Source organism: Barbus barbus (assembly GCF_936440315.1).
Source record: "Barbus barbus genome assembly, chromosome: 6".
NCBI classification, from domain to species: Eukaryota; Metazoa; Chordata; class Actinopteri; order Cypriniformes; family Cyprinidae; genus Barbus; species Barbus barbus.
This window is the reverse complement of record NC_136734.1, coordinates 15,060,166-15,079,560: the sequence shown is the minus strand read 5'-3', so window position 1 is coordinate 15,079,560 and position 19,395 is coordinate 15,060,166. Positions and strand designations below refer to the sequence as shown.

The following is a 19,395-nucleotide window of genomic DNA, read 5'->3' as shown; positions in this document are numbered from 1 at the left end:
CGAGTTCTCTCATCCTATGCAAAAAGACAACGAAATAATTTTACAATTTTATTAACGTGATATTAATAAATAATAATCTTTAGCTTTCAGTTTAACCTAAAGCTTTAGCTAAGAAATATTACATTACATCTTTTAAGAAAAAAAAAAAAAACATAGCCACAACATGAACACTGGGCTTAACGGTTCAGAGGGGAGTGACGTGCAGATTTTTATTTCTTTTTAATGTAAGTGCTTGAGCAGCAGAGTTTTGTACTATTTGGAGGCGATTAATAACTTTGGCAGATAAGCCGCTATATAAGGAGTTACAGTAATCCAATCTGGAATTTATAAAAGCATGGATAATAGTTTCAGCATCTACAAAATTAAGTGAGGGACATACGAACAATATTCCGCAATTGGTAAAGCATAATTTAACAATCTGACCAATATGTGAATCAAAGCATAACGCAGAGTCAAACAACACTCCCAAATTTTGCACAGTTGTTGCAGGCCTAATCTCGACACCATCGACATGCAAAATGTTTTTTTGTTAATTGAAATAAAGCAATGAATAAATAAATACATTTTAAAATAAAAATAAATAAATGAACGAAAATTTGCGCTGGCAACTAATTGAAATCTAATACGTTTAAGATTATGTTTTTATCATTTATATAACTTTAAATTAAATATTTCAGATTATGTATTAAATATATTAATTCTATAATAATTGGTATTATTATATTCAGTTTTGAAGGGCTGGGATTGTTTTGTTTCACACAAAGTATAGTGAATTATGACATAATGGACATTATCGCCAAATAGCCAGAGAATGTAGAAAATATTTTCATAAAAAAAAGATTGTTTAATAAATGCAAAATATTTTAACAACTTTTTATTTGTATGTTTTTAATAATTTCATATTTCTTCATTTCAGTGTGCTACAGTACAGTAGTTCGGGCTAACATGATTTATAAACTACAAATCCCGCGATGCAACAGAAAAGTTGTAGTCGTGTAGCGTGATCCTATTGGTGGATTTCACTGACGACTTTATTCTGTGACAACACAGAAAAACATGGCGTCGTTCGCGGGAGATCGCTGGAGGGAAGCGCTGAAAAACCACGACATCTTCAGTAAATTAAAAGACAGATTTCATTTAGAGCCTCAGGGGACAAGCAAAAGAATAGCCAAGAACCTTACGTTTTGTCTGAACGGTGACTTATTCATATGGGATAGTGTTGAGAGCGTGTTTTACACCACAAACCTGCGACAGCTGAACACTGACGGCGACGCGGACACTTCTAAATACCAGGTCAGTGTGTTTAAACAGAGCTTGTCTGGTGTCGTTATTTCACTGACTATGTGTCCCGTAACTCTCCGCAGACTCTGCTGTGCATCAACCCGCCGCTGTTTGAGGTTTGTCAGGTGCTCGTCAGCCCGACGCAGTATCATGTGGCTCTCATCGGTCAGCGTGGAGCGACTGTACTGGAACTGCCTCAGCGCTGGGGCAAGAGGTCAGAGTTCGAGGGTGGACGCATCCAGATCAACTGCAAGTGAGTACGCCTCAAGTTTAAGAGAGCTGCATTATTCCTGCATTATTCCTCCGTGCTGCCTTTCAGGTTCTTTATATATGTTTTGTTGTTCACAGAACGATTCCTGTGGCTGAACGTTTCTTCACCAGTTCTGCCTCTGTGACACTCCGACAGGCTGCCTGGTATCCCAGTGAAACTGAGGAGCCTCATCTGGTTTTACTGACCTCAGATAACACCATCAGGTATCTGGAATAAATGACTGGCAGAGGTGTTAAAGTTAGTTATGTTATTGTTTATATCATCCTTGTGTCAAGACTGTGGTTAAACTTTGCAACACAAATTAAGGTATTTTTAATGAAACCTGAGAGTTGTCTGTTTCTCCATTGAAAGTTCAGGCAACCAAAACTAAAATTACTGCTATGATTCTACTGGGTTGTACACACTTTTTTTTATTTCCTCCAGATTTTATAATCTTAAGGAGCCACAGTCCCCTGCCAAAGTTGTATCTGTGTCTCAGGTAGACGAGGAAAGCTTTATTCATACAAGAGGGTAAGTTTTTAGTTAAGTAAGACTTTTTTTTTTTTTTTATCAAACCATAATTTGGCAGTGTTATATTATTAATTTCATTAGATAGTGTTGCTAGAAGATTTCAGTATTCTGCTTGGATCTAAAAATGAGGTATTAAGATATAGAGTAACATATATATTATGGACAAAATAACTTGTGATGTTGAGTTAAAGAAGTCACTCTCTTTGATAGACGTTCCTATGCAGCATCTCTGGGTGAGACGGCCGTGGCGTTTGACTTTGGGCCGCTGGCGGATTCTCCTCGTCTGAGCGGTCTGCGTATGAAGGCAGAGCTACTGGTGTATCCACTGTACATACTTTATTGGAATGGAGAGACGTTTCTGAGCTATATTTCTCTCACACACAGGTAACAAACACGTCTACTATGACCCTGTCATGATGTGGTAACAATACTCACTATTACCAAAACAGTGAAAAATCTCAATTATATAAACCCATTCAACTGCCATACAATATTATATTAATTTGAAAAAAATTAGAAATTTTTTTTTTCCTTCAAATTTTCATAACTAAAAAAGCATTTAAAATTACTAAAAACAATACAACAAAAAGATTCAATATTAAAGCTAAATAGAAATAATAAAAAAAAAACTAATAAAATGGCAAGCACATTTGAAAACCAAAAATAACAAAATAATAGCTAATTCATAGAATATAAAATACTAGAAGAAATAATATTAAAATAAATCCTTTTTTGCATTTAGACATTATTTTAATGGCAGTTATGGAAACGTCCATCAATTTTGCAGTACAGTCATGTGAAAAAATCATATAATCTATATATTCACAGTGAAATAAATATGTATTTTGAATATAGACATTATTATAGTAAAGGGCTGTGCTCGATACAGCAATACGACCATGTTTTGTCACATACTACTTTCACAGTAGTGGACCACCCTTAATTTGAATACAAGAACAGCGTTTAAACTGAGTAGAAAAGTGCAAGGTTTCTAAAAATAATAAATAGATTATAATATATAGGTTGCAACACGGTTTAATCTAGCCTGCAGAGAGAAACAGTGGGGGTTGCCTGATATATAGAGACGTAATCCCCAAATCATAGCATCACACTTACGCAATACGGAAATATCTGCAAAGTGTGTTGCTTATCTTTGTCAGCCTGGCAGCACTGAGAAATTGCTGAATGACAGCACATTAGTTTATTTTTTTTGTTGTTGTGTGTAATGATAACCTACCAGCAATGTAAAGATGATTTTATTAATATATGTGACCCTGGACCACAAAACCAGTCTTGAGTCGCTGGGGTATATTTGTAGCAATAGCCAAAAATACATTGTATGGGTCAAAATTATAGATTTTTTTTTTTTTCCAAGAATAAAGTAAAAGTAAAGATCGTGTTCCATGAAGATATTTTGTATATTTCCTACTGTAAATATATCAACTTAATTTTTGATTAGTAATATGCATAGAACTTAATTTGGACAACTTTAAAGACAATTTTCACAATATTTAGATTTTTTTACTCCCTCAGATTCCAGATTTTCAAATAGTTATATCTCATCCTAATATTGTTGTATCATAACAAACCATACATCAATGTAAAACTTAATTATTTATTAATTGACCCTTATGACTGGTTTTGTGGTCCAGGGTCACATATTAGAATGAGTACATTACAAAATAAATTTATTAGAACGATTACATTATTATTTGTGGGCTTAAAAGTAAGATGCAAAAAAATCAGAATATTGTACCTGGTTACCTGCACAATATTAACATGAAACCTACGCCATTACCTATATTGTTATACTGTGGTACATTATGCAGAGGTCAAATGCCTTATAATATTCAGTGTTTAATAAACAGCACTAAATTCTGCAGAGGTGAAATTTATTGCAGACTCTTATCGTAATGCATATCATTTTATGGCCTCTGTATCAGGATATGTATTGTATCGTGACTTTGCTGCCAATACGTAGCCCTATTATAAACCACTTTTCCACCGAAATTACCTGGAACAATTTGTCCCAGGAAGTTTTTTCCCCCAGACCTGTTCCTGTCTGTGTTTTCATCGCAACTTAAAGTACCGTGAAGATTAGGCAAATAGTCTGGTGACGTAGGACTGTGTGCGACTGCTCCTCCTGATGGAATGACGCAAGTCCAGTAATTCTGCAAATGGAACAGCAGCGTACTTGATAACGTCAGTCAGCTCGCCTTGGTTACTGCAATTTTCCTCACTGCATTTACAATAAGACGAAATATGATATCAAACACCACTACCTCTTTTCGTTTTCATTTAAAGTGCCCCTATTATCAATTTTTTTAAATGACATTTCATGCAGTGTGTAATACAGCTCTAAGTGAATGAAAACATCCTGCAAAGTTTTAAATCTGAAAGTGTACCATGTATAAAGTTATTTTCTCACAAAAGAAAGAGTGGACTCTGAATCATTGAAATTTGTCATTTTTAAAGCTAAGTCCAAGCCGTTTCATGTTGACGTCAGCATGAAACATTAGCATATTGCCCGCCCACTTGTTGGTCTTTTCGCTTTGGTCTGAATGAAAATGCAAATTCATTCTTTGCCACTAGATGCAGCTTTTTGAGCTTTAAAAATAGTGGTTTCCCCGGTAACGCTGTACACAAAGCAGCACTGCGCTCACAAACGCTGCTTTATCAGGCATTACAGACTTGATGAAATGAAAATGAGACCAATCACCGCAGATTAGCGTAGGGTAAAAATAAATCCATATTATAAGACGATGAAAGTGTTTTTTGACCTTGCATGCATGTCAACCTGTTGTGGGGGACTCCCAAAACCAAAATATGAACCTTTCATTACCCATAATAGGGGCACTTTAAACATATTAATAGACGCAGACATGCAGTTCAAAGAATGTATGTGCATTACAAGGAAACAAGATATTATATCAAACAGCACTGCCTCTTTTTTATTTTCATTTGAACATATTAATGGATTAATAGAATAAAGACCAAAGATTACCTGTTACATTTACACAAAATGAATTATATGTTATGTTTAACCACTATAGAGACATCAGAGCCAGCGGCAAATATCAGAAGGACTAGCCGAGGTTATGGTCCTCTCAGCTTGAGAGATGAGCACTGAGCGCCTGGTGATCGCATGGAGCTCACATCTCCAAAATCAGCACATTTTCAAATAGGTGTCTTTATAAATAAACCACAGATTTGAATTTTAAACAACTACATTCTCGCCTGAAATACTTTTCATGACAAAATAACAGTCAAATTTTTTTAAATTCTGCGAATAAATGGTTGAAATACAATGCTGCATGAACTCATACAATCAGCATGTTCAGTGCCCAAATCCCACCCCCAAAAATTCTGGACCTTTGAAAAAGTACTAACTCACGAGCAGGGACTTTCTCAGGGGCAAATTTTGTGGTTCCCGCAGTGGAAACCCACCGAGTACCGGCCCACAGTACCTGGGGAAAGTTCCTGCGGTGGAAACAGGCTTATAGTATTTGTTGTACTGACTTTGAGACTAATAGGAATTTTAAAAAATATAGTAAAGTGTCTGGGCACATTTCAGTTATGACACCTGGAGTAAAATGTGTAATATATATATGAATAATGTATATAAATGTATAATGAATATTTTTCCTGATGTTAACACAGTTGCCTTGAATTGAAGATTTTTTTCCTCATCTTTTTTAGTTCCTTGTCACAATAATGATTTCTTAATGTTATGCCTGTGAGATATCTGCTCCATTTATCTTCAATCTGTCTCTTAGTGTCAGTAATTTAGGGAAGCCGATGGGCCCATTACCCATGTACCCTGCAGCAGAAGATAATTACGGCTATGATGCGTGCGCTGTGCTCTGCCTGCCTTGTGTGCCAAACATCCTGGTTATTGCCACTGAATCAGGCATGCTGTACCACTGTGTGGTGCTTGAAGCAGAGGAAGAGGAGGATGGCGGAGTAAGACATAATTCAATCAATCCATCTAACGAATCATCAAATGCGGCTCGTGCAGTGTGAGAGATGCTGAGCCCCTGTGTTTCTGTGCGTTCAGGCTTTAGAGAGATGGTCCAGAGGCTCCGACGCTGTGCCCTCGCTTTATGTGTTTGAGTGTGTGGAGCTGGAACTGACCCTCAAACTGGCTGCTGGGGAGGAGGAAGAAATTACAGAGTCAGATTTTACCTGCCCAATCAGATTACACCGAGGTCAGGAGGTCACTCAAGAACTCACCACACACAGAGGCTACGTCATAATTTAAATACTTATGTTACACCGTAATGATACATAATTTGCTGTGGATGAGAATCAAATTGCTTTTGGGTATGCGGTAGTGTGTCAAAAAATTGCATTTTGATACCAAAAACCTCTTTGCATGCTGTCTCCTTGGCTCTTGGCAGATTTGGCCTCACATCTGCAAGATGTCATGGGTAATAGTCGGCCAGCGTTTAAAAATCCACTGGAAACTGTGGTTTCAGGAACTTTAGGCATACTTGGAAAAATTCTAAATTTTACAATCATTGTGAAGTGTTTTTGCAAGAAGTTACTAATACTATTATTCTCGAGAGATGCAATAAATTGGTTATCAGTTGCAGTAAAGACATTTGTAAAGTTACAGATGACTATTTCGTTTCATTAAATGTTTCTTAATTTCAAGAAAGGTTTCTCAATTCAAATCAGCACATTAGATTTTAAATCTTTTTTAGGATTATTTAACAAGTTTTTAGTAGACTAGAGTGAATGCTGATGTGCCATTATGGATAAAAATATATTTAAAATATTAAAAATAGGTGTTTTAAATTTTTTGATCACATATAAATTCCATTTGTGAAAAGAAGCATCATTTGTGCTACTGATTTTGAACAGTGGTGTAAAATGTAATTTATTACTGTGATGCAAAGCTGAAGTTTCAGCAGCCATTACTTCAGACTTTAGAGTCACATGATCCTTCAGAAATCATTCTAATATGCTGATTTGCTGCTCAGGAATCATTTCTTGTTATTATCAATGTTAAAATAAGTTGTGCTGCTTAATATTTTTGTGCAATATTTTTTCAAATTTTTGATTAAATAGAGATTTCAAAAGAACAATTTTTTGATGTAATGTTTTGTAATTTTATAACTGTCATTGCTTTAATTTATATCAACAACCCTCTGTTTCAGACCCTCTGTGTCAGCACAGGTACCACTGCACCCACGAGGCCGGTGTACACAGTGTAGGACTCACCTGGTTCAAAAAACTGCACAATTTTCTGGGGTCTGGTGAGTACGTCCTTTACTTGTGACATTTAAATATTTACGATTACATTGTTTGAAGAACTCAATATGTATTTTGATATTGCAGATGAAGAGGATAAAGACAGTCTGCAGGAGTTGGCAGCAGAGCAGCGCTGCATAGTTGAGCACATCCTGTGCACCAGACCTCTCACTAATAGGTAGAAGAACACTCACAGGAAATTAACATTTCAGTGCCATGGCACCAGAAGTGACAGTTAAAGCTAAAACCCAGATCTCTTGTGAAACAAAAGCCCAATTTGCAGACGTTTAAGCAAACCTTAAGGGACGATGAGTAAGCGCTGTAGATTACTGGTGCTTATTTAAATTCCCCTCTCGTCTTATCTCTCGCTCTCAGTTTGCCGGCTCCTGTTCGTGGGTTTTGGATAGTGTCAGACCTGTCCCTGGGAGCCACCATGATCTGCATCACGAGTAACTACGAGTGTCTCCTGCTCCCTCTGCTGTATGTGACAAGCACACTCTTTCCCTATTTGTTAGGGCAGGGTTTCCCAAATGGGGGATTGTGAGGGAACTGCTTTAAAACATACTGTCTTTAACTAATAATAATGAATAGTGGTATTATTACCAACATGAGAGAGCATACAAATGTGTTGCTAAATCATTGAAATATTAAATTACAGGGGTAGAGATCAGGGGTTACTTTAAATATTTTACATGGTTTATATTTAAGGGGATCAGCTGACAAGACAGTATGGGAATCCCTGAGTTAGATTGTAGTTGAAAGTAAATTACTTTTATAAGATTAAGATTTTCTTTTTAAATGTCCACGTAGAAGCTCTATTCGTCCCCTGTCCCCTCCATTGCTCTGCTCTCATCCGGGGGCGGGGTCAGGAAGCTCTCCTCTGCGTGGATTGGCTGAAGACTCCTTCGAACAGCATATTCGCAACATCCTGGCACGCAGCTCAACCAATCCATTAATGCTAAGGTAAAATGTGACTGATATTGGCCCGGTTTCACAGACAGGACTTAGACTAAACCAGGAGTAGGCCATAGTTCATTTAGGACATTTCAGTAATATTTATAAACATGCTTAGAAAAAAAACATTACTGGGGTGCATCTTGAGACAAAACAAAGGCACTGATATATTTTATGATCAGTCAGTGCAAGTTTATTTCAGCAGAAACAGCTCAGACTTACAGTTTAGTCTAGGACTAGGCTTAAGCCATGTCTGTGAAACCGGGGGATTAAGTTTGAAAAAAACAGTTAAAACCAATTTAAGATTATATGATTAATCACCTGTGTTTAGGCCTGCTAGATCATCCTGGTCTTTTACCCATTAGGGCTGGTAGACCATCTTGAACTAGCAACAAACCACCTACATTTTCCATAATGGAGCTTAAGCACTTCAACTTGTTTTTTGTTTGTTTGTTTTTTGCATTATATTGCATTGGTTATATTTAACTAATATTTCTCATTCTGAATGGATGTTTTCTGAACTTTATTGAAGCTGTCGTTGAGGTTGTTACTTTATGTGTGTGTGTGTGTGTGTGTTTTAGGGCAGGTGATAAGGACTCGTCTCCTCCTCCTCCAGAATGTCTGCAGCTGTTGAGCAGAGCCACACAGGTGTTCAGAGAGGAGTACATCCTTAAACTGGGCCTGGCGCATGAAGAAATGCAGAGAAGGTACAAGATAAAATACTTTTAGGATCATTTTAAGTGCTGTTTTTTTTAAATAACTGTGGTACCTCTCAAAAATGTGGGTGTCAATATTATTAATATTATTTTTCATTTATTTAACAAGGATGCTTTAAATTGATCAAAAGTGATAGACTTTTTTTTTTAGAATTATGAGGATGTTTTCGTTGTGACATTTTCATATATATATGAAGAATTCATTTGCAAAAACCGATAACTCCATTTTTATTTTTTTCCCAGAAATCACTTCTTTTTTTTGTGCATTCCAGGTAATATCAAACTGCAGTTGGGTTGTTTTGATTAAGTAATGATAACTTAAAACAATTTCAATGAACTTTAATTTTGTAAATTATTATCTGTATTTGTTTTTTTATTTTTTACATATTAAAGGTTTGTTTTATAGCAAAAGCAGATAGCTCCAAAAATCCTTTTTTTGCAAAAGCAGATAACTCCACATTTCATGTTTTAGTGTTTAAAAAAACACTTGTTTAATTTGTGGTTAAATTTTTAATTTTAACTTGTTTAATCTCCTCGGATGACAATGTAGATGCCTGACAAACGTTGTTGTTGCTGTGATCATAGATTATGGATGTGATTACACGCAATACACAGAGCTTTTCCCTCACCATTGTAACACGCTGCTTTTGCAAGGATCCATGAAAACATTTCAGCTTTTATTTTCCTTTTTCGCCCTGAAGAAGATATCACAGGTTCATCAAGTTTGTCAAAATTATCCATCCTTGATCACTTTTAATCAGCTTTGATGAAACTCCTCTCAGCTAGCACGTCAAAGTGAAAGTAGCCTTGTCACCTGACCTGAATACAGTGTGCTGATTCGCTAAAATGGATTTATCGGCTTCTGTTCAAAAACAACAAGGGTGCCTGTCGGCTTCTGCAGTAAAACGTGAACTTGTGATGCCTTGAAAGTGGACAGTACCGGCTTTTTTGACAAAACGTTGTTTAGGGTTCAGATCTGTGGAGAACAAGTGGCGTTTATTGGTTTTTGCAAATGAACTCATCATATATATATATATATATATATATATATATATATATATATATATATATATATATATATATATATATATATATATATATATGAAGAGTTTGTTATCATGACTTTGTGTTAGCTGTTTTTTAAAGTAATTTTTTAACCTAGTCAAAATAACCCAACTGCAGATTGATTGAGATTAATTGGAAAGCACAATGAAAAAAACATGATTTCTGAGAATTGTTAAAGACAGACACATATGCATATACTTACACATTTACGTATAAATATATATTAGGGCTGTGCAAATAATTTAATGCGATCTTGCGCATCTCGTCAGTAAAGCCAGTTCTGTGATTAGTAATAAATCTCCTTCATGTGCTTTCAGATGGAGCGGCATTTACTACACAGAGTCATAGTTCACTGACAAGCCAAGTCAAATGCGATTAATCTGCGATTATAAACGCAATATTGTGTAGCTTGTCAGTGAACTACGGCTCTGTGAAGTAAATGCCGCTTCACCTGAAAGCATGTAAAGGAAATTTACCACTAATCACAGAACCGGCTTTACTGACTAGATGCACATAATCATCGCATTCGATTACTTGCGCAGTCCTAATTTATATGTGTGTATATACAGTGGTGTGAAAAAGTGTTGGCCCCCTTCCTGATTTTTTTTTTTTGTTTTTGCATGTTTGTCACACTTTAACGTTTCAGATCATCAAACAAATGTAAATATTAATCAAAGATAACACAAGTAAACACAACATTCAGTTTTTAAATGAAGGGTTTTTTTGTGAAGGGAAAATCCAAACCCCCCTGTTAAAACATAACTGTGGTTTATCACACCTGAGTTCAGTTTCTCTAGCCACACCCAGGCCTGATTACTGCCACACCTGTTCACAATCAAGAAATCACTTAAATAGGACCTGCCTGACAAAGTGAAGTAGACCAAAAGATCCTCAAAATCTACACATCATGTTGAGATCCAAAGAAATTCAGGAACAAATGAGAAAGAAAGTAATTGAGATCTATCAGTCTGGCAAAGATTATAAAGCCATTTCTAAAGCTTTGGGACTCCAGCGAACCACAGTGAGAGCCATTATCCACAAATGGAGAAAACATGGAACAATGGTGAACCTTCCTAGAAGTGGCCAGCCGACCAAAATTACCCCAAGAGCGCAGCGACGACTCATCCAAGAGGTCACAAAAGACCCCACAATAACATCTAAAGAACTGCAGGTCCCACTTGCCTCAGTTAAGGTCAGTGTTCATGACTCCACCATAAGAAAGAGACTGGGTAAAAATGGCCAGCATGGCAGAGTTCCAAGACAAAAACCGCTGCTGAGTAAAAAAGAACATAAAGGCCCGTCTCAGTTTTGCCAGAAAACATCTTGATGATCCCCAAGACTTTTGGGAAAATACTCTGTGGACTGACGAGGCAAAAGTTGAGCTTTTTGGAAGGTGTGTGTCCCATTACATCTGGCGTAAAAGTAACACAGCATTTCAGAAAAAGAACATCATACCAACAGTAAAATATGGTGGTGGTAGTGTGATGGTCTGGGGCTGTTTACTGCTTCAGGACCTGGAAGACTTGCTGTGATAAATGGAACCATGAATTCAGCTGTCTACCAAAAAATCCTGAAGGACAATGTCCGATCATCTGTTCGTGACCTCAAGCTGAAGCGAACTTGGGTTCTGCAGCAGGACAATGATCCAAAACCCACCAGAAAATCCACCTCTGAATGGCTGAAGAAAAACAAAATGAAGACTTTGGAGTGGCCTAGTCAAAGTCCTGACCTGAATCCTATTGAGATGCTGTGGCAGGACCTTAAAAAGGCGGTTCATGCTCGAAAACCCTCCAATGTGGCTGAACTACAACAATTCTGTCAAGATGAGTGGGACAAAATTCCTCCACAGCGCTGTAATAGAATCATTGCAAGTTATCGCAAACGCTTGATTGCAGTTGTTGCTGGTAAGGGTGGCCCAACCAGTTATTAGGTTTAGGGGGCAAGCACTTTTTCACACAGGGCCATGTGGGTTTGAATTTTGTTTTCCCTTCATAATAAAAAAACTTCATTCAAAAACTGCATGTTGCGTTTACTTGTTATCTTTGATTAATATTTAAATTTGTTTGATCTGAAACATTAAAGTGTGACAAACATGCAAAAAAATAAAAAATCAGGAAGGGGGCCAACACTTTCACACCACTGTATGTGTGTATGTGTTATATATATATATATATATATATATATATATATATATATATATATATATATATATATATATATATATATATATATATATTGTAATGATATTTCACAACAATACTGTTTCACAACAATACCTAACAATAAATGCGTGAGCATGAGACTTCTTGCAGTCAATCAATCAATTAAAAAAAAATAAAAAATCAGTCAATCAACCCAAACATTTCAACTGTAATATATAAAACTACTATAGTATTTCCATTTGCACCATGGTACCAATGCATTACTATTTTTCAGTTATAGCACTGCATGCTCTCATTTATATCTGAAATAGAAATATGCTCAGTAGAGTATAAAACTGTTCCACATAAACAGCCTAATCAACATTTCTTGTTTAGTACTGAGAAACTGTTGCAGTCCATGCAAATACATCTGTGATCATTTATTCATGATTGTTCCCTTTTCAGAGTAAAGCTCCTGACCGGCCAGAAGAATAAGCAGCTGGAGGATCTTGCTCTTTGTAGAGAGGACAGGTGACCCCAGCACTGCCTGAATAGCACTAATCACAACCACACATACAGAAATGCATTTAGCTCAGTTGAGTCATTGAGAAGAACTAAATGTACGAGTACTACAAATAGAAAGCAAAACCTCATGTTATTATTGCGTGATAGACATTGAAAATATGTGAGTGGGCTCTGCACAGAAGTGTTATTATCGCTGTGGTAAAGATGGTAAATGTGATGGTGTGTTGTAGAAAAAGCCTGACGGAGGCTGCGGAGCGGCTGGCTGTTAAATATGAAGATGCCAAGTATCGTCAGGAAGCCATCATGAACAGGTTCACCTTTATTTGAAAATAGTTAAATAGAAATAGAAAATAGAAAAATGTTGAAATGAGCATGTTTTTCTGAACTTTCTGAACTCAGAACTTCCTTATGGTATTTATTGTTACTATGATGCAACCACTTGAGTGTATGTATGTGTGTGTGTGTGTGTGTGTGTGTGTGTATAGAGTAAAACAGGTTTTGGGAAGTCTGCGGAGTCAACTTCCTGTGCTGTCAGACAGTGAGAAGGAAATGAGGAAGGAACTGCAAACCATCCATGATCAGCTTCGTCACCTTGACAACGGCATTAAACAGGTCTCTTTAATGCAGTTGGTAGTCTGATATTTACGCTGCTTCACCATGTATCCTAGTTAAAACCTGGTTTGTTTTGGCAGTGTTCCCCTGTTGCCATGAGCAGAGCGGATGCATGTCATTTCCCCAGTGTCATTGTGTGCTGTAATGTGTTGTCAGGTGAACATGAAGAAGGAATATCAGAAGAAGCAGATGAATACAGGAGCATCTCCTGCTCGCTCGAGTCTCACACTCAACGCCCACCAGAGGAAGTGTGTACAGGGAGTGCTGAAAGAAGAGTATGTACATAGTTACCACCTGCTTTCACTTCACACGTACACAAAGCACCAAATTTCAATGCTAGCGCCATTCATACTGTTAAGCGTGTATCCAAAGACGCTTTGCAGAGGTCTGTTGTTGGTCTGTGACCATCTCTTATACTGTAGTATGATTAGGTTATATTATACCCTGAATCCAAGTGAATAAAAAGAAATGACAGATATATAAAATAGAAATGACATTCTATTTTTAAAACCATGACAGTGTTCTACAAGACTGCAAAGATAGGATTGTATGTAATGGGGCGAATTGTATTTGATGTGGGCGAAAAAACCTCATCCCAGTTACTGTAATGCAAATAAACTAATATCTGTTACTGTTATTAAAAAAACAAATAATGTTCAGAAAACTTATTATGCAAGAAAACTGATCTATTAATGCTATGCAAAAATACTTATCCCTGTTACGTTTAAAAGAGTCCCTGTTACTATTTCACACAAACTATCTGTTATTGTTATGCAAAAACAAAAAAACGAATCCCTGTTACTTTTACATAAAAGGCTCATTTGTATTACGCAAAAAAATAAATCCCTCTTACTATTATACATAGACTCATCCTTGTTGCTGTTACGCAAAAAACAAAAACAAATCCCTGTTACTGTTACACAAAAAAGAAATCTGTTACTGTTACGCAATAATCATCCTTGTTGCTGTTATGCAAAAAAAAACAAATCCCTGTTACTGTTACATAAAAGGTTCAGTTCTGTTACGCAAAAAAACCTGTTACTGTTATACATAGACTCATCCTTGTTGCTGTTACGCAAAAAACAAAAACAAATCCCTGTTACTGTTACACAAAAAAGAAATCCGTTACTGTTACGCAATAATCATCCTTGTTGCTGTTACACAAAAAAACAAATCCGTTACTGTTACGTAAAAAACTCGTCCTTTTATAAGTTAAGTTATGCAAAAAATCAACAAATACTTTTTACATAAAGAATCATTCCTGTTACGCAAAAAGCCCTGTTACTGTTCTACATAGACTCATCCTTGTTGTTTTTAATAATAATAATAATTAATTACATTTATATAGCGCTTTTCTGCTTTTCTAAGCACTCAAAGCGCTCTACATTGTGAGGGGTGGTGTCTCCTCGTCCAGCAACAAAAAATCAAATCCCTGTTACGCAAAAGTTTCATCCTTGTAACTGTTATGCAAAAAAAAATCAACACCCCTTTTACTTGTTACACACAAAACCTCCCCATTTCCATGTGCAGATCTTAACCTGGTTACCGCAACGCTGAACAAAAACCTTATTGTAATGAAAAATCTATTTTGTATATGAATGGTGTGTATTATTTGTATATTTTTAATTATATATTATATTATAGTCAAATATGAATCGACTTTAAGTAAAATGTTCAAATGTCCAGATGTCTCATGATACCGCAAGGGTAATCTTACTTTTTTTTTCTTGATTTTGCATTAATTAAGCGATGAACATATATAACACACAACTGTTGTTAGTCCAGTAATCCCAAACTGCTTGCTTCTGTCCTGCAGGGGAGAGCACATCGCTGGCATGATGAAGCAGATCAAGGACATCAAGAACCACTTCAGTTTCTGACCATCAGCAATCAACAGTCCTCAGTGTCCAATAGATGATCATTTTTCTATCATTCAATGAAACTACAAAAGAACATCTCCTTTAAACCATAGTATTTGACCTAAACCTCTTATATGCAGAAGGTTTTTAAGAAAGAAATACCTGGGTTTTTTGTATAAACTATTTTTTAATAAGTGGTATGTACATGTACACATCTCCTGGAAAATAAAGAGTTTTGTACTTTAAAGTGAGTCTTTCCTGTGTATGTTGCTGTAAGAGTTTATCAGCTGTGAGACCGCAGTGTTGGGCATTGGCGTTATTTCCTGAACTGAGACAATGGCTTATCTGAAGAGGTCATGCTGGATATGAAGACGTCTCCCTCTTTTCCTTCCCTCCTCTTATCACAAGGCAGAATGTGACGAGGGAAAAGATCATGTCAAGAACAAGGAGCTTGGATATTTACTGTAGTGAGGAGATGGAATGTCCCGGGTTCAACAGATGATGAGCTCAACTGTATCTGTTGTTTATTACCAAAGATAAAGGGATAGTTCAACCATTAATGGAAATTCTCAAATTAAAATTCAGTTACTCACCCTAATGTTGTTCCAAACCCGCAAGACCTTCGTCATCTTCGGAACACAAATTAAGATATTTAAGAGCGCTTTCTGACCCTGCATAGACTGCAACGCAGTTGACACGTTCAAGGCCCAGAAAGGTAGTAAGGACATTGTTAAAATGGTCCATGTGACATCAGTGGTTCAACTGTATTTTTATAAAGATACGAAAATTATTTTAGTGCTCAAAGAAAAGAACTTCATTCAACTATTTCTTCTCATCTGTGCATTTACAACTGTACCATGATAGACAATGAAGGACTTGCGGTTGTGGAACAACATGAAGGGGAGTCGTTTGGGTGAAATACCCCTTTAATCTTGATTGCTCTCCACAATAATATACTGCTCCTTTACAAGTAATTTACTTCACAGTGGATATCTATGGGGCAAGATATTGGAAGCCCATTTCCACCACATAATGAAAAAATCATGCTATCAATCATGATGAAAAGCAGAATTGATGAAATTCACAGTCATGACATGCAAAGTCCATTTCTTGTCATATTTGACTGCTTTGTAATAATTGACAGCTGTAATTGTGACATTTGATGTCAATTCAAAATCAATTTTGACTTGTCATAATTACTTGAATAATTTCTCAATTTAAGCTTTTTTCAATTTCAACACCTCAATTATGAGAGGTCAAATGAGACAAGTCACTTATGACAAATTGATAAGTCAACTTTTCGTCATAATTGACGAGTCAATTTCGACTGTCAAAGTCAGTTATCTCATAATTTAGACTTTTTTTTATTTCGATTGACCTTCAGCTTCGAACTTGTCACTTTTATACTTTTGACTTGTCATAACTTCAACTTTTCTCAATTTGAGTTTATGGCAATTTAACCCTTTATCCATAATTATGACGTATCAATTTGGACTAAATGTCAATTGGTTTTATTTCTTAATTTTGACTCATTTCATCGTTTATCTCGTAATAGTGACGAATCAAAATTCTAACTTTCATAATTATGATTACCCAAGCATGACTCATACTTCCAATGTGGCAGAAATTACACTTTGTTATTAAAATGTAAACATTTAAAATGCATTAAAAACAATGTATAACCACAGGTTTATGTAATCATGGGAAGAAAAGCGAAAAAGGGGAATGGAATGACTACTGACTTCCAATCCACATCAAACTTACGTTTCAATTTGTTTTATTATATAGATATATACAGGGATATGTACACAGTACAGTATATAAATCCGCAAGGGCTTCTGCATTTGCAACACAGCATGCAAAGAACTGTTGTTATTGTGAAAGTATCTGAACTATCACTCTTCACAAACCCAGTAGAAATGATCTGTCATGAATTATAAATTATACTGAGAGGAGAAAAGTCTTTTTAAAACATAATTTTCATTAAAAACGGTAGTCTCCTTGCCCCACATCAGTTAGAGTTCAAACAGTGTCTGCTAATGAAAAATGTAGTTCCTAAAATATTCTGACATCAAGACTACACTGAAGTGAATCGCTTCTGTTGCTCTAGTGAAATATGAAGCAGCAATTACATGAAGCTTACATGTTTTCTGCAATGTGAAGACGACACGGGACGCGTGAGCGTTATGAAGTGCAACTTACAGATAATAAAATCCACAACACACATGGTCATAATATGATGCACATATTCACACAGGAGAGCTTCATCATCAGATCACAGCAGCAGCACTGGTCATACTACAGTAGCGTTGTTTAAGTTCTGTGTACTCATATGTAGTTGACAGTGGTTGGATTTGCTCAGGAAACTTAAATTGTATTTATCGATGTAAAAAGCTACACATTTTAATACATGGCATATTTTGTCTGAATTCAAATTGACAGCTGTGTCTCTTACAATTACAAAATTAGCAGGCTTAATGTTCAACATGCTTTAACTATCCTTTTGTTGTTGTTGTATCAGAATTTCAGCCAATTTTCATTTTCAAGCCACAGGCGTTTTTATCAAGACTTGTTTTTTTAAAGTTAACTCTGCAGCCCGAATTAAAATGTATCTATTTTTTATTTGATTTGATTTTAAAAAGACCTTGCCAAAAATCACATGCCACTTTTGGTCTTGGTCTTGTAAAAAATAAACAGATTTTTTGGATTTAGACAACGGAATATAAATCACAAACACTTGTTTCCTGTAGTTGAGTTACATCGCCTGGCATCTGTTGTTTTAAAGGAAACGTGAGCCAGAAAATTGTTTAAAACCTTTAGCCCTTTCTATGTTTTCATCTTCTCAATATGATTTAAACTAACTCTGCAGCTTTGAGAATTTAAGGTCAACATGATGAGCTTTGGTTTTGCAAATCCCATACGCTATTCTGTTTACGCCACACAAAAAAACTGATTATTGTACCCTTTAACAAGGTACACAAGATGCCCCTTAGTCCCACAGGACATCCCAATGACTGCAAATCATAAACATAGTGAGCTTTCATTAATATACAAACAGCAGAATGATGGATAAAACACTTTCTAAAACAGTCAGTGTAAGTGCTGTTGCCGTGTACTTAACAAAAATCAAGCAAATATCAAAACCAGACCAGACGTTAACCGTAAAAATCATCAGGTTGCAATATCAGGTTGCAATATCTGAAAGAAAAAAAAACACTTACACGCAGAAAAATATGCAGAAACATCAGTGGGTTCTAACTAAAGTAGCAGTAACTTCAAGCAAAGGTCACCAATTTTGTTAAATTGCCAGAAAGTGGGAAAAAAAACATGGACTGTGGAGAACTTGGAGGGTTTAAGAAGACGGATGTTGATGAAAAGTGATATGACGCAGCTAGTAATTACATCTCAGTGAAATGATTGGCGGACGAGGAGAAACAGCTTGTCGCTTGTGAAAACGTAGGAGGCGGGTTAAAAAGGGAATCACAGTCTTGTGTATTAACTTAACTAACGCAATATACACAAATAATCTGTATACAAGTATGTACAAAACACTTCAGAAGTGTCCGTTTCCTTCATAGGTTACCGCTGCTAGCTTAGCAGATGAAAGGACGAGGAAGAAAGAGAAGGAAAGGCGGAAGAGAAGGGAACTTTGGGAATGGGACAGTCATGTTAGTTGATCCTCTCGGACCCATTTTCTCATTTCCCGAACTGAATGAGGAACAAAAGCAGCATTCGTTGAAAGATTGGCAGATCTCTTCCCAGGATCCGGTTTTGGAGACTGCATTATAAGGGACAAACCCTTCACTCAAATTGAGACAGGAGTCGTTTCGTGCTCTTGAGAACGCATGTACGAACTGGATAGCAGTAGTAGGAATCAGTAGTGTTCACTCAAGTCTTCCTCGCTCAATTCGGTTTATCTTGATGGAGTCGGGCCGAAGATCTGGGGTACAGGTGGAGTCTGTGCGTTTATGTGCACAGTGGAGTCATAAGGAGGAAGTGACATCATGTCTCGGGAAGCTGGCTGATGTCTGTAAAGTTGGTGTCGTTGAGGATGGCACGGATCCGCTCTAATGAGTCCGCTTGCCGGATGCGCTCCAATTGCACCTGTAGAGAGAACAAGAACATTGTATCTCCAGCTGGACACGTACATGTTGGTGTGTGTGTGGTGTATCTGTGTCGGGGTCTGTGTGTGTGTGGCATAAACT

General features: G+C 36.5%; 2 protein-coding genes across 2 annotated transcripts in view; one reads left to right on the top strand and one right to left on the bottom strand.

Moving 5' to 3' along the window:
- Positions 1-1,027: 1,027 nt before the first annotated feature.
- On the top strand, positions 1,028-15,439 carry LOC306871984 (nucleoporin 88). The gene is made up of 17 exons (XM_079420290.1): positions 1,028-1,293; positions 1,365-1,534; positions 1,630-1,755; positions 1,976-2,062; positions 2,273-2,446; positions 5,839-6,025; positions 6,120-6,270; positions 7,225-7,323; positions 7,406-7,496; positions 7,694-7,798; positions 8,129-8,281; positions 8,854-8,979; positions 12,660-12,725; positions 12,950-13,030; positions 13,205-13,331; positions 13,488-13,606; positions 15,148-15,439. Exons 1-17 carry the CDS (start codon positions 1,057-1,059, stop codon positions 15,209-15,211), a joined length of 2,163 nt encoding a protein of 720 aa, XP_079276416.1. The 5' UTR covers positions 1,028-1,056; the 3' UTR covers positions 15,212-15,439.
- A 1,495-nt stretch (positions 15,440-16,934) lies between these two features.
- Positions 16,935-19,395, bottom strand: part of LOC306871730 (rab GTPase-binding effector protein 1-like) — a 29,267-nt gene continuing 26,806 nt past the window's right edge. Inside the window, exon 18 of the mRNA XM_079419850.1 lies at positions 16,935-19,294. Within this exon, the coding sequence (XP_079275976.1) occupies positions 19,193-19,294 (102 nt within the window). The 3' untranslated portion in view covers positions 16,935-19,192. The remainder of the gene's footprint in view (positions 19,295-19,395) is intronic.

Coding starts and splice junctions, on each gene's coding strand:
- LOC306871984 (XM_079420290.1), top strand. CDS start 1,057: ATGGCGTCGTTCGCGGGAGATCGCTGGAGGGAAGCGCTGAAAAACCAC. Junction 1,535..1,629: donor CGCATCCAGATCAACTGCAA/GTGAGTACGCCT, acceptor TGTTGTTCACAG/AACGATTCCTGTGGCTGAAC. Junction 6,026..6,119: donor AGGAAGAGGAGGATGGCGGA/GTAAGACATAAT, acceptor CTGTGCGTTCAG/GCTTTAGAGAGATGGTCCAG.